At 41.0% G+C, this 12,362-nt stretch overlaps 5 protein-coding genes and 1 long non-coding RNA gene across 7 annotated transcripts; 1 reads left to right on the forward strand and 5 right to left on the reverse strand.

Annotated features, from left to right (window-relative positions):
* The first annotated feature begins 507 nt into the window (after positions 1-507).
* On the forward strand, positions 508-1,347 carry LOC145702081 (uncharacterized). Its single transcript, XM_081779291.1, has 3 exons — positions 508-610; positions 653-1,306; positions 1,342-1,347. The coding sequence occupies exons 1-3, from the start codon at positions 515-517 to the stop codon at positions 1,345-1,347; spliced, it is 756 nt and encodes a 251-aa protein (XP_081635417.1). The 5' UTR covers positions 508-514.
* Positions 1,348-1,876: 529 nt separating this feature from the next.
* Positions 1,877-2,786, reverse strand: LOC145705160 (E2F-associated phosphoprotein-like). Its single transcript, XM_081782616.1, has 3 exons — positions 2,601-2,786; positions 2,059-2,553; positions 1,877-2,016 (listed from the first exon to the last, which is right to left on the reverse strand). Exons 1-3 carry the CDS (start codon positions 2,752-2,754, stop codon positions 1,931-1,933), a joined length of 735 nt encoding a protein of 244 aa, XP_081638742.1. The 5' UTR covers positions 2,755-2,786; the 3' UTR covers positions 1,877-1,930.
* An 8-nt stretch (positions 2,787-2,794) lies between these two features.
* LOC145705159 (uncharacterized) lies at positions 2,795-4,770 on the reverse strand. 2 transcript variants are annotated; one of them, XM_081782614.1, is made up of 7 exons: positions 4,132-4,272; positions 3,819-4,037; positions 3,501-3,772; positions 3,301-3,459; positions 3,171-3,254; positions 3,012-3,126; positions 2,795-2,970 (listed from the first exon to the last, which is right to left on the reverse strand). In XM_081782614.1, exons 2-7 carry the CDS (start codon positions 3,919-3,921, stop codon positions 2,843-2,845), a joined length of 861 nt encoding a protein of 286 aa, XP_081638740.1. In that variant the 5' UTR covers positions 3,922-4,037; positions 4,132-4,272; the 3' UTR covers positions 2,795-2,842. The 2 variants fall into 2 exon arrangements, 1 of the variants encoding a protein (XP_081638740.1); XR_014134557.1 differs by lacking the exons at positions 2,795-2,970; positions 3,012-3,126; positions 3,171-3,254; positions 3,301-3,459 and adding an exon at positions 4,672-4,770 and having other exon boundaries at positions 3,635-3,772; positions 4,132-4,628.
* An 8-nt stretch (positions 4,771-4,778) lies between these two features.
* LOC145705151 (proton-associated sugar transporter A-like) lies at positions 4,779-8,494 on the reverse strand. The gene is made up of 9 exons (XM_081782607.1): positions 8,311-8,494; positions 7,321-7,917; positions 7,156-7,280; positions 6,843-7,089; positions 6,298-6,793; positions 6,096-6,256; positions 5,804-6,047; positions 5,400-5,761; positions 4,779-5,354 (listed from the first exon to the last, which is right to left on the reverse strand). Exons 2-9 carry the CDS (start codon positions 7,399-7,401, stop codon positions 5,130-5,132), a joined length of 1,941 nt encoding a protein of 646 aa, XP_081638733.1. The 5' UTR covers positions 7,402-7,917; positions 8,311-8,494; the 3' UTR covers positions 4,779-5,129.
* Positions 8,495-8,558: 64 nt separating this feature from the next.
* LOC145705172 (uncharacterized) lies at positions 8,559-8,899 on the reverse strand. The gene is made up of 2 exons (XR_014134558.1): positions 8,815-8,899; positions 8,559-8,752 (listed from the first exon to the last, which is right to left on the reverse strand). It is a non-coding gene; the product is annotated as an uncharacterized LOC145705172 (long non-coding RNA).
* Positions 8,900-8,965: 66 nt separating this feature from the next.
* Positions 8,966-9,726, reverse strand: LOC145705165 (uncharacterized). Its single transcript, XM_081782621.1, has 4 exons — positions 9,514-9,726; positions 9,321-9,471; positions 9,222-9,275; positions 8,966-9,180 (listed from the first exon to the last, which is right to left on the reverse strand). The coding sequence occupies exons 1-4, from the start codon at positions 9,713-9,715 to the stop codon at positions 8,997-8,999; spliced, it is 591 nt and encodes a 196-aa protein (XP_081638747.1). The 5' UTR covers positions 9,716-9,726; the 3' UTR covers positions 8,966-8,996.
* Between the last annotated feature and the right edge of the window lie 2,636 nt (positions 9,727-12,362).

The following is a 12,362-nucleotide window of genomic DNA, read 5'->3' on the forward strand; positions in this document are numbered from 1 at the left end:
GCTCAACCCTTCAAACGAGGCTTCATCGAAATTTACTCTAATTAGCCCAATCATTGTTGAGCCGATGTTCTAATTCCACTTAAAGTCAATTGCCATCCACGTGGTGTTATACAGTCGTGAGATAACTTTTTCTGCTGAATTTATTTATGTTACTTCTATCTCAGCAAGAATTTGAAGGCGTTTCCGGAACATGGCGTTCATTTTCTTCGTCAATTCTCATAACTACGCCTGCTGATAGATTATCTTTCTAGAAATACCTTACAGTGAGTCATACTTATTCAACGACCCCTAAAATATGAGCATTGATCGGTGCATTTTTCGGTTACCTTTTTCGCTGACGAATCAGAAAGACTTGTTGATATCAGATCACTCCGAAAATCAAATTCGACTCAAATGAATTCTTCTTTTTTTAGAGAAAACAAAAATTTACGAAGAGCTTGTTTTACCATTTTATTTTCATATAATCTGTCTTTGCGTTATTTACTGTTTATCAATCAATTTAGAAAAATTTACAATGGGCTTCGATGCAAGAATCGACGAGTCCAGAGACAAGATTGGCGAAAAGCTTAAGCGCAGAATCACTTGTCCAGTTTGTACCTTTATTTTGGAGGTAAATTCGTGAATTTTTCGTATTTTTATAAAGACCCTTTAGGATCCTGTTTCCCTGTTTTGCTGCGGTGGCCACGTATGTTCCGAATGCTACGAAGATGTTTCAACCTGTCCGCGTTGCCGAAAAGCAAACTTTAAAGCGATAAAGGGGCGACTGATGATGGACGTATTAAGCACTATCAAGCTCATTTGTCCGAATTCCGCCTGCCGAACTTCTCTCCTATACGACAATTTCCAGGAGCACAAGAAGAATTGTTTCGCACTCCGTGACGAGAGATGCCCGGAATGCGATCGGGCTATTTCGATGAGCAAGTTCCACCTGCATTTCAAGTGTTTTCAGAAAATGGCAGAGGACAAAAAAGCTCTGGTGACTCAACTCGCCCAAGCGGAGGAACGAATCACAATGTTGACAACGGAACTAGAAGAGCAAGCACCATCTTCTGGAACTCGGTCAAAGAAGAGAAAGACGAAGGAAGTGGAGAGAACGATAGAAAAACGACGAAAAGAAAGAGCTGAGGATGATGAGAGACAACTTGAATTGGAGAAGATGAGAAAAGAATTGAAGACTGTTGGCGGGGCTGGGCATTTTTATCGGAACGACAAATGGGTCGGTGAAGGCGGAGAAAGAAATTCTATGAAAGAAGAAGAAACACGAAACATACTGAAGTTACTTTCCTTGGGCGAAACAAAGTTCAACGTGAAGGAACGGGAGTTCATATTGAAAAGGCAAAGAGATAATTTCGAAAACTCTCCACGAAGTTTTCGGGTGGTAATAGGATTGAGGTTACCGAAAATGGGTGGAGCATCAAATACAGGGGTGGTCGAATGTATTATGGAGGAGATGGTTGGCATTATTTATGGATAGGGAGAACAGGTAACTAACTTTTAAAATAGGATTATTGAAAAAAATATTTTTTTAATAATTTATTAAATTAAAAAAATTAATTTAAGATGGACGAGTGCCTTTCAAAGCGGTATTGGATGAAGTTCACGAAAGCACTGGAGCCGTGAGGAACAGAGCAGTGATCACAAGTGAGTTCGATGGAGAGAAAGAAATAATCAAATACAAAACAAACAACAAAGCTGCCGGGTGTTCTGTAAGATACAACATCACCTTACTGTAAATATACAGGTACTAGTTTTGCACACACTCTTTAGAATTCTCTGCCTATGTTCTTTGCCATAAGGCCCACTGATTAATAAATTATTTTTTGAAAGTTCATTAAAACACAACTATCAAATATCATACGAAACTCGTGTTTCTTGTTTCGGTGATGACATACTTTATTAAATATCCGTTAGAAAATAAACAGTTAATACATTAATGAGAGGCGATGACGTTGAAAAAGTGAACGACTTCATCATGATCGAATACTCCGACTTCAGTGTCGCAGACATTGCATTTCACTAGGAGCATTTTTCTCATAACGAATAAAGAAAACAATCAACCTGGATGATAAAGATCCTCTGCTTCAGAGTCTGTAGCATCGCTGGCACGATTGAGACTTTTGGATCTGCTTCGTCTTCTTGCCTTTTCTTTAGCTGCTCTCTTCTTTCTACCGCGTTTCTTAACAGTCTTCTTCTTATATTTGAGAACATTTTCGGAGTCTACAGTGCAGTTCATCGTGAACATGGCTCTGTATTGATGCTGGTACGTGGCGTGTCTTTGACAGTCGACGCAGATTACTGTCATGCATGCTGGGCAGTTCAAAACGGCATCAGACATCTTCGCTTTCTTGTGACTTTTCGACTGGCTTGCCATCCACTTCTCGTCTTCCTCGTCAGCATCTGGGTTGTAGAGGAGCTCATCGTTGCTCAGCTTTCTTCTATTGCGACTTGGCTCCTCTTCATCGGAGGAATCGAAATAATCTTTGTCGTAATGTGTTTCGGAGCCATTTGGCTTTGCCTTACTGGTGGAGGGGGTGTCGTTTGGGGAGGCAAGATCTAGTCAAAATAATTCATTTCAAATAGATGAAATGTGCATAAAAAACCGTTGGCCCAAGTTTTGCTAGCATGCGATACAATATCATCTAACTCGGCCTCCATTTCCGCTTCAAAGTCGTCAATGATATCCTCCGCTTCATCTCGTTGCAACACCTCTCCAGTAACTTCGCAATCATGTCTGAGTTCGTCGTCGTAATCCATTTTGAAATCTTGAAAGATAAGGAATTAAAATCGAGATATCTGAAGGACAATGGTCATAAATTGGCAGGAAAGTGGACAACAATTTTGATTATTTCTCGTCGGAGTAAGCAGAGCGATAGACAACTTTTTCCTGTTCCGCCGGCGCGGAACCGTCGGCAGCTTGTTCAGTCGATTCTTGCTGATCTTCGTCATCTTCATCAGAACTAGATTCGACGGCTAAAATGTGTGAAAAGATTACATCCTCTGGGAAAACAGACCTTGAGCTTTAGCCTTGAGACGATCATATTTTCGCTTGTTCATCGATCTGAGGGCTCTGGCCTTCAAGTCATCTTGAAGTTCTTCCTGGAGCTCCTCAGTTGTTTTCTCGGGCTCCTACAATTATCATTCAAACTGTTCCGCAATTAAATATTTCTTACCTCGATCGCTTCAGGAGATCTTGATTTGTAGGTAACATCTTCCATTCCAGGGGCAACACCAGTGGCGTACTCGAATTCAGGTGCCTTGATTTGCATTTAAAAAGCATTTCATTCAAAACCGAAGATCTACCTCTGGTTCTTTTTCCTCTTTCTCAACAGCAACAAGCGCGGTCGACGGATCTTCGTCAGGCTGCTGATTTTCTTGATTGTCATCCTGTTCCATGGGCTCATCGCGATCAACAGAAACGTCAGAGTCATCATCGTCTTCTTGAAGTTGACGAAGCCTCTCCTGAGAGATACGATTATACTCTGCTGAAAGCAAGAAAGTACCTGTCGAGCTGCTTCTTCGGCAGCTTTCTTTTCTTCAAGCGCCGCCTTTGCTTTTTTGGCGGCGAGAACTTTCGCCTTTGCCAGGGCCAGTGCCTTCGCTCTAAGTTTAAGTTGTATCTCTGACATCTCTTCATCTGAGGATTCATCGTCGCTTTCTTCTTCAGAAGATGACTCTTCTTTAGCGGGTGGTGGCGGCGGAGGACCCATATCTTCATCTTCTTCATCTTTTCGGGCGTCTTTTTCTTCGGCCCACTGATACTCGTATTCCTCGTCTAAAAATGTCTGTCTAAAAATCGATGCTGGTCGTCTCCGGTTTACCTTCGTCCATTTTCTTCGCTTGACTTGTAAGTTCCTCTTCGTGAACTTGCTGGACCTTCATCTTGATTTTCTCACGCAAAACGGTAATATCTTCTAAACTCATTTTCTCCAGCTCCTCTGGCGGTGGCACCACCAAATCTTCAGTAGAATCGACGACGTCAGATTGGATCGGTTTCTGGAGAAGCTTCTGACGCCGTTTTTGTTCGGCACGCAATTTTTCTTGAGTAGGATCAAAGAACTTTATCTACTTTCAAAGCAAAAATTGACGGCTTTAAAATAACCGAAACTCTCAAAAGCCGAGTTTATCCCTAGCCTTACAAACACACATCATTAAATCCTTTCCTAGTTCTTCCTCAGAATCTACATCCGACTCTCCCGAAGAGTAATCCATATCTACACCATGTTGAATAACATGGTTGAGTCGTTTCCTGCTCATTCCCTGCACAGTCTCCTGCAGGTGTTCTTTTATTTCTTTGAGCGGCTTGTGGCGAAACTTCTCTGGCACCATTTTGATCATCACATCATCGTTGACGATTTTGAAAACATTCTCCATGATCTCATTTCGAGTTGCGTACGCAGCAAGCGGTCGGAGATCTTTGGACAAATCGAGACCGTCAGGTTCCATGTCGGAATCGTAGTCCTCCGAGCCTGAAGAGGACGAATCATCAGATGATGAGCTTGATTCCTCGCCACGGGCCTTCTTTCGCGCTTTTCTTGCCTTCTTGCGCGCCTCCTTTTTCTTTTCTTTTTCCTTTTGCTTTTGGATCTTGGCGAGCTTTTGCGTGTGATCTCTGTAGAACGTCGCAATATCTTATCATTAAATAAACACCCTGGTTACTTTATAAGACTGTACCTTCTACTGGCATATCAAGATCAGGATTATGCCACCAGGGCCTGGCAGCAGCCCCACCTTGCACTCTCGATGCCATTTTCTACGACGAATAATAATTATCACTGTCCTTTAGAACGTGGTTGATTAGTGTATTGAATGGATTTTGAATCACAGCTTGAAAGGAAAGCGCTGCTGGTTAGGTTTTTGAATAGATGAAGAATAAACGGAATATGAAGACATAAAACGTACGATTTTAGATATAAATCTGGGTGAACTGGTAAACTAACGATATTTCTGTGTTTCTGAGGAATAGACTGTTAGCTTGAAAACTGAATAGAAAGAGCTTGAAAACGAAAGAGAAAGATTTTAGTCCAATACATTTGTATATTTATAAAACTAGCACAAGATATGTTGTAACTCATGGAACTGCATAGGAAAATAATTTGTCCGAAGAAATCTTCGTGATTTTGATTTGGCTCTTATTTTAGCGAAGTCGGCTCCTTGACTTGGTAATGCACGAGAAAGCCGCTGACGAATGCACCACAAACGGCGCAAATTGAGCAGATTAGAAATATGACGCTTGGAGAGGAGTAAGCGGCGATTATAGGCCCTGCAATCAGGGACATTATTAGCTGGCCGAGGTAAGTCTGCGAGATAAGGATGGCACAGTCGAGCCCGTAGCTTCTTTTGGTTCCAGGCGGCGACTGAAATTCAGTAAGTAATAAAGATGGAAAGAAGCAAGTGTCTACCTTTCTGAGATATGTCTTAGACTGGAAGTATCTTGATAATATTTGAAAAGGAAGCGTGTACAAAACGGCGAATCCGGAACCGATGACGAATGTCAACGAAAGAATCACGAACTTCAATGGGTAAAGAAACATCACGAAGCTGGAAATCGCAATGAGTGTGTAGACCAAGACGTACATGAACTTCATCCCGAGTCTGTTGAACATGTCGTATCTTTCTATTAGAGCAGAGAAGATCGACATGGATATTGAGTAAACGACGAGACCGTAGCAGCCCATTGTAAATCCCTCCTTGTAGTTTTGGTAATCTGTTGAGTTTTCTGGCTCATCGACATTTCCTTCGTAAACGACGAATCCGAAGACATCTTTAACGAAGTTTGAATGGGGTAGGATCAAACTGTCCTTACCTGTATAATAAATGATAATCGTGAGAATCATGATCCAGTTAAAAAGGTCGCAAAGGCACAAAGTGGCAAGCTCAATAGGCATATTATAGATCGATCGCATCATGTTTCTAAAGGTGATTTCTTGCTCAACGAGTATGGGCTTCTTTTTCTTTTCTTTCTTCTTCTTCTTTGCGCCGATAGGAGGAGTTACTTCGAGAATGGAGCTGACGTTGTTGTTCAGTTCTTGCTCGTAGGCAACGACGTCCTGAAAATTGAAGATAAGTTATTAGCTGGCGAGATAAAACCTCACTACCTGTGCTAGACAAGGTGTTGAAGTTGTGCAGGAAAGCTTGTCATCGTCACTCGTGGATTTATTCAACAGCTTCTGCTGTATGATCATGAAACCGTCTGTCCGACTATCGTCGGAATCGCTTTCGTCCTCTGATAAGTCGAATTCGGGGTCAGACCAGTCATCTAAGAATACAATAGCATTGGAAACGAAGCGAATTTCTCACCTTTATCAAGCCCACCAGGCATCGAGTTAGTATCGTTAAGTCGATAGACGGAGCCGCTGGTCCAGCGGGTCGTCGACATCACGAAACCACGCGCCATCGTAATCGGCCTGATGTACTGACTTCGATGAATAAAGCCTTCCGAGTGCGTTACGTTCGTCACTTTGCCACCACTTGTAAGTTCCGCCTTGACTCGTTTCATTTTGCTTGCGAATTTCGTATCGTCGGAAAACTTCACAGCTGAAATTGCGCGATCACGTAGAATTGTTGCCGTGGGATCAGAATTGCTTTCCAGTGGGGGAATCTTTGGTAAGTTCTTCTTCGGACGATACCTTCGCTCTTTGAAAGAAATCATCGTTGAGAAGAGAGACACGGCGAAAAACGCTAGCGCGAGAAAGTAGAGTTTCTGGTTGCCATCCATTCCGAAGATTCCTGCGCAGAGGTAGCCAATTCCTCCGCCGACGCCAATAAATAAAGTTTGAATGTTCAGCGCGGAATCCTGAAATTTAGTATTTTAAAACACGACAGTTGCAACTTCGAAAAAGTACCTGATCAGCTAGATTTTGAATGCAATCCAGTGTGTAAGCTTTTGCAGGCGTTTCAGTAGAGTCCAAGCCCCAGTCCATTAGTTGCGAACCGGTAATAGCGACGATGAGGCCGATAAGATTTCTTTGCTCCATTCCATCGAATAAATCTCCGATTTCAACTGCAAAGGATAGAAGTGTCATGCCAATCATGGCAAGAACGGAAAGAGCGAGAATGAATGGCCGCCGGCGACCGAGTTTTGACTGGCATCTATAAAAGGAAGAAGCGATGAGGATCTACTGTAACGCACGAATACATACGAGACACGAACTGTACCTGTCGGACCAGGAGCCAATCCAAGGGCCGATTGTGAGTCCCAAAATGGGCGAAATAATCCACACCCAACTGGTTCCCTCGTCGGTGACACCGAGTTTTCGCAGAATCGGAGTTACAGAAACAAGCTAACAATCGATTTTTCTCAGTTGATCATTCAAAAATTACCTCAATCGAGTAGCAAAATTCTCTTCCGGCCATCAGTGCCGCATGTTGATACAGTTTCTTTTTCGGGACCTCATGTTGCATGAACCAGCGAGGTGGTACCTCTCTAAACGTTCACAAAAAGCGTTAAAACGAGTCTTTCAGAAAAGATTTTGAAATTTTCTCTGATGAGAAGAATTATTTGCTTATCACGTGGGACAGAGAGTGTTCAAATAACTGACACGTCAACAGAAAAACATCAAAGAGAAAGAAAGACAGGCAATCACTCGTGAGGAAAATTATCTACAATTTCGTGCAAATTGGGCAAACTTTCCCCGCGGCCGGGCCAAAAAATTGAAAGAAGACGTAAAATCATTTATCAGTTGCCAAGTTAAAAATCTAAGAGACTAAAAATCGTATCTGTAAAAGTGACGAAATCTGGTTTGACATTTTTAAATGCTCCAGGAGCGAGCTATAAAACAAGAAGAAAAACTACGAGGGTTTTTTAAACAAGAAAAATAATACTTTATTGAGGTCATTGGAAATCAGCCAAACATCGTCGAGGAGAAATCATCAGCTCTCTTTTCTCTCGCTTGCTGCTCTTGTTGAAGACGAACGTATCTGAAGAAAAAAGGGTAAAAATGCTCATATCTTGGTCTCCACCTTTTCAGCTTTCAAGCGCTCTTAAATTTTCTCCAAATTTCATCTTGGAACGATATTCATTCATCTCTTTCTTTTACTGTAGCAAATCAAAGTTACAAAAGCTCGCAATTAAAAAGGAAGTAAATCGAGCCCATTGAATTTCAAAAAGAAGAATCTTGAGACGTCTCAATTGTGGAAAATTACCGTCTTCGATGAAAAAACCTCTCGTGGCGATTTTTCAATGAGAAAAGAAAAAGTTTATCAGTTTAGCAAATCGTCTCATGTGATTTTCTCTACATTTCCCAGCACATTGGATTACTTTTAGCGAAGGAAAAAGAATCAATCAATACAGCATTGAACTGAATTTAATACCTCTCTTCCATTTGTTTGAGCTCCTCTTCTCGATCGTCTTCGGGGAGCTTTTCTCGGCACAGCGGGCAGACATTTGCCTGTTTCAGCCAGTTCTCGCAGCAGGACTTGTGGAAGACATGGGCGCAGCCATAAGATTCTCCATCTTTGATAACTCGAAGTTTGAGACAGTCTTTTTCGATTAGTTTGTCTTTAGTCAAGCTCAAATACGGATTCTTTCTTAAATGTAACGCGCAAAATTTGACCCCTTCCTAAACAAATGGCACAGTCGTCAGTGTCGTTGACTGGAAAATCATCATACTCGAGAACTTGCTCCAGAAACCAAGGAGCAGTCGATTTCGGGCGATCAGTGCTATTGAAGAGCATTCTGATGATTTCCACTGGGAGCGAGAAATCGCCGAACGAATCAAAATGCCAATGGGCTGGGAGCTGACCAGTGTTCAATCTTTTTCAAGTTCAAAAGTGTGATATTCCAAAAGCAACGATTTCATAAAATTAAACCTGCACCTTCTCACGAAATCAAGCATATCCTCGATCTGATTCTCCGAATTCGATGTATCATGCTCATCCCAGTACGAAGACATAATCTAAGCCACTATTATGTAACAAACGATTCTATACAGATATTTCATGATATACTTTTTATTCTAGAAAAATGCTTGTCAGTGTAAGTGGCAGGGAAACGATGTTCATTTTTGGGCTCCTCTTGGTCCTCGAACTCGATGAAGTCGGGGCTTAAAAAATTTGGGCGGAGTTCTTCTTTCAGCTTGAAGTGTTGTCTTAAGTTTTAATATTTGTTCTCGTGTTGGTCGGTTCATTTTCGATGCTCCATCTTCTTCTTCATCCCAATTATCGGCAAATTGAATATTGTCCCTGAAAAATAAACTAGATATTAAAAAGCTCAAATAACTTACGAATCAGTTTTTTCGCGGCGGGGGAGTCCAGCGAATCGATCACGAAAAGGCGCACTAGAATAAATTTATTAATACTGATCAGTCAAGAAGGCTCGTTACCGGTTTCTGTCGGGGCACTCTTTTAGATGGTTTTCCATTTCCTCGCCCTTTCTGAACCAGTGCATCGCGTTCCATTTGCACTTATCGAATTGGGCGGCTTTTTCCGGATTCTGCTGTCGACATCGAAGGATATGTCGCTGGTAACGGTACGCTAAAATATTTTTTAAAATCGATTAATTCTTAAAAAGCTTACCTTGGATAACATGCACTGGGTCAAATGGGCATTGACGGAGAAATTCTGGATCTGCGAACTTCTCACTTGCATTTCTTGTCACCAAGTTCCCCTGTGCCGACATGATGCTTGGCGTCATGGATGCGACCGACATTTCATCGAAATCTCGGACACTTCCAGTATATCGTGACGATCGGCCATCATGACTCACGAGGTCGTCCATCACTACAGCTCTTTTCTAAAAATAATCAAAATTTTTAATCAAATAAAAATAAAAGAAACATAATTTTAGGTCAGTAAATTTTGTAATAATTGAAAAAACTGTTTCTGATATGTTTAACAAGAAATAGTAAAATAGCCATTTCTAGAAAAATTTTATCTGTCGAAAAAACTTCTCTCGTCGTTTTGTGAGCAGCCGCCGCGCTGCCACGCAAAACGCTTCCCCTTGTCCGAGCGGAGGACTCATCTCACGCGAGAAATGGAAGAGCGCCAGATTGAAAACAATCTTTTAACCTTCTCATCGGTTGAGTGGCTTGTAATTAAGTAAAATTATGATATCTCTTATCTTCATGGACGTTCATTCTGTCTAGTAGAAGCATTGAAATTTGTTTATAATTAATGCAAGTACTTTCTCATCATTATGGTCAAGGTAGGATCCTTTTTCGATAATGCTTGTGATGGACGATTTGATGAACATCCAAAAAGAGAATTAGCGAAATTTCATAAATGCGGCTGCTTTCAATTCCATAACCATACGGCCTTTTTTAATCATGATAATCGAGCATGCAGAAACATTGTCTCATTCTTGATTGAAGTGCGTCTCTTGAATATTTAACTTTCCAAACCAACGGCCCTAAGGACACATATCGTCCGATGAGAACCCTTTTATAAAGAGATGAAGTCAGTGAAGGAAACAGCCGGGTATTCAAAAATCAACCAAAATGACAACGAAAGGATTCGTATGAAGATTAAGTCGCTTCTAAGATCGTACCATTATCATTAATCCCTCTTCTATGTCTTCCAAATTAAAACATTGATTGACGCGGGTAGTCAAATTAGCCTCAGACTATTGAACACTGTAATATCTCCACTAAATCCACAAAATAGAAAAGAGGTGCATTTCGGCCCGCAACGAAAAGCCGAGTTACCAGCAGTTAGCGAGATTTACAAGGCTTCCCTAAAAGCCGGCCTTGCCCCGCTACAGCTCGCCGAGGCTCATGAGCTCTTGATGAAAATGCCCGAGAATGAAGAAGACGTCGACTCAGATATTGGCTTGGATCAGCCACAAGCAAGCCAATGCAAGGCCGTTGTTATCGCGATCATTGTCATTTGCATTGTTTTTGCAAGCATAGCTTTTAGCGCTTTCATTTCGCTTAGAACAGGTTTGGAAAATAATGTCTTCACTTCCACAGCCATTATTCAATTCAGGAATCGCGACTATGTCTTCCACATCGCCAACTGAAAATTGCACTGTAGTGTCTGAGAAAAACGAAACTATTTGCTGATGCCATGTTGCTGTCTAATAATAAATATGTTCCTTAATAAATAATAAGTTATCAGTGCAGCATAAATTATAATAAGCTCATTCCAATATTGTCCTTCCTGTCTAAAAGTTACTGTTAGAGAGCCATTTCCTTTTCGTAAGATAGAGAGCTTATTTGTTGTTTCTGTCCCTTTTTTGAGACTAGAGAAGAAATGTGAAAATACTTGGTACCACTTTGAGTTTAATTATAGTAGACTTAGTACTATGTATTTTGACTTGTGTACCAGGAAGTTTATGCTACAAACTAATTTCATTGTCAGCTAATTTTGTATAGGGAGCAAATATTTCTTTACAGGCCTCCGGCCAGAGGAATGCCTATTTTAATGCTTCGAAAATGCTCAAAAGAAAATTCAATTACGAGAGAAAAGGTTTACAGTTGATGCTGGGCTCGGAAGCCTGTGTTGAAAACCTAACTCAAAGTGAAAACAAAGTATTTCTTAACATTTCTGGATACAGCCCTTTTACGAGAATAAAGATGAATCAACCAACTTTTCACATGGAGAATCGAAGAGAGAAGTTTTGTATCATCATAGGAACACTGCTCGAAAGAATCGCCAGTAGTTACAGTAGCATTCATTAGAAGAGAGGAAGCTTTCAGAGCAGTTCTAGTCGTCATTCTCGTCATATTCATTTTCTACATTTTATACCTCGAACATGCAGATGCAGTCATGGGGAGAAAGCTGGAAGATGAAGGGCCAGGACTCAACTATGGTAAGAAGAAAAACGTCTGTGTTAATCGGTTTCAGGAAAATTCTCATCAAGGAGCTGGAAATCATCATCTAAAGAAGATTGAGATCTCGTATTCAGAGCACCAACGAATTCAAGGGAGGTTGCCTTATTTTGATGAACTTTTCAATTTTCAATAATTGAATAACAAAGTCGATATTTACCGATGCGTTTAAAATTAAGGGCACCCGCTAAAGACCGCATCAACAATTTAAACATAAGCGAGACATGAAAATTGCGTTTGATTCAATCATTTCAATTACTGTTACTATGTATCAAATGACGAAAAATTCCGAGTGATACTTCTTACACAACTTGCTGCCTCTTACTGCTCATTTGATTTGGGAATAAATATAATTTGATGATTTATCTAATTCTAGTGCGTGGCGTCCCCTCCAAAGACAGAGACAAAAGGCCAAGTGTCCTAGCGATTCCCTGAGGGCTCTTTTCGATTGGTCGAATAGAACTTGTATAAAAATTTGACATGGAGGAGTTCTAGAGACATATAAAACTTGTGCAAATAGAAAATGAATGTGCGACAACAAGTGAAACGTGATTTGGCACTAGAAAAAAATCGATGGCGATTTTTTACAGACTCGGC

The sequence above is a fragment of the Oikopleura dioica genome, chromosome PAR, assembly GCF_907165135.1.
Source record: "Oikopleura dioica chromosome PAR, OKI2018_I68_1.0, whole genome shotgun sequence".
Taxonomy (NCBI): domain Eukaryota; kingdom Metazoa; phylum Chordata; class Appendicularia; order Copelata; family Oikopleuridae; genus Oikopleura; species Oikopleura dioica.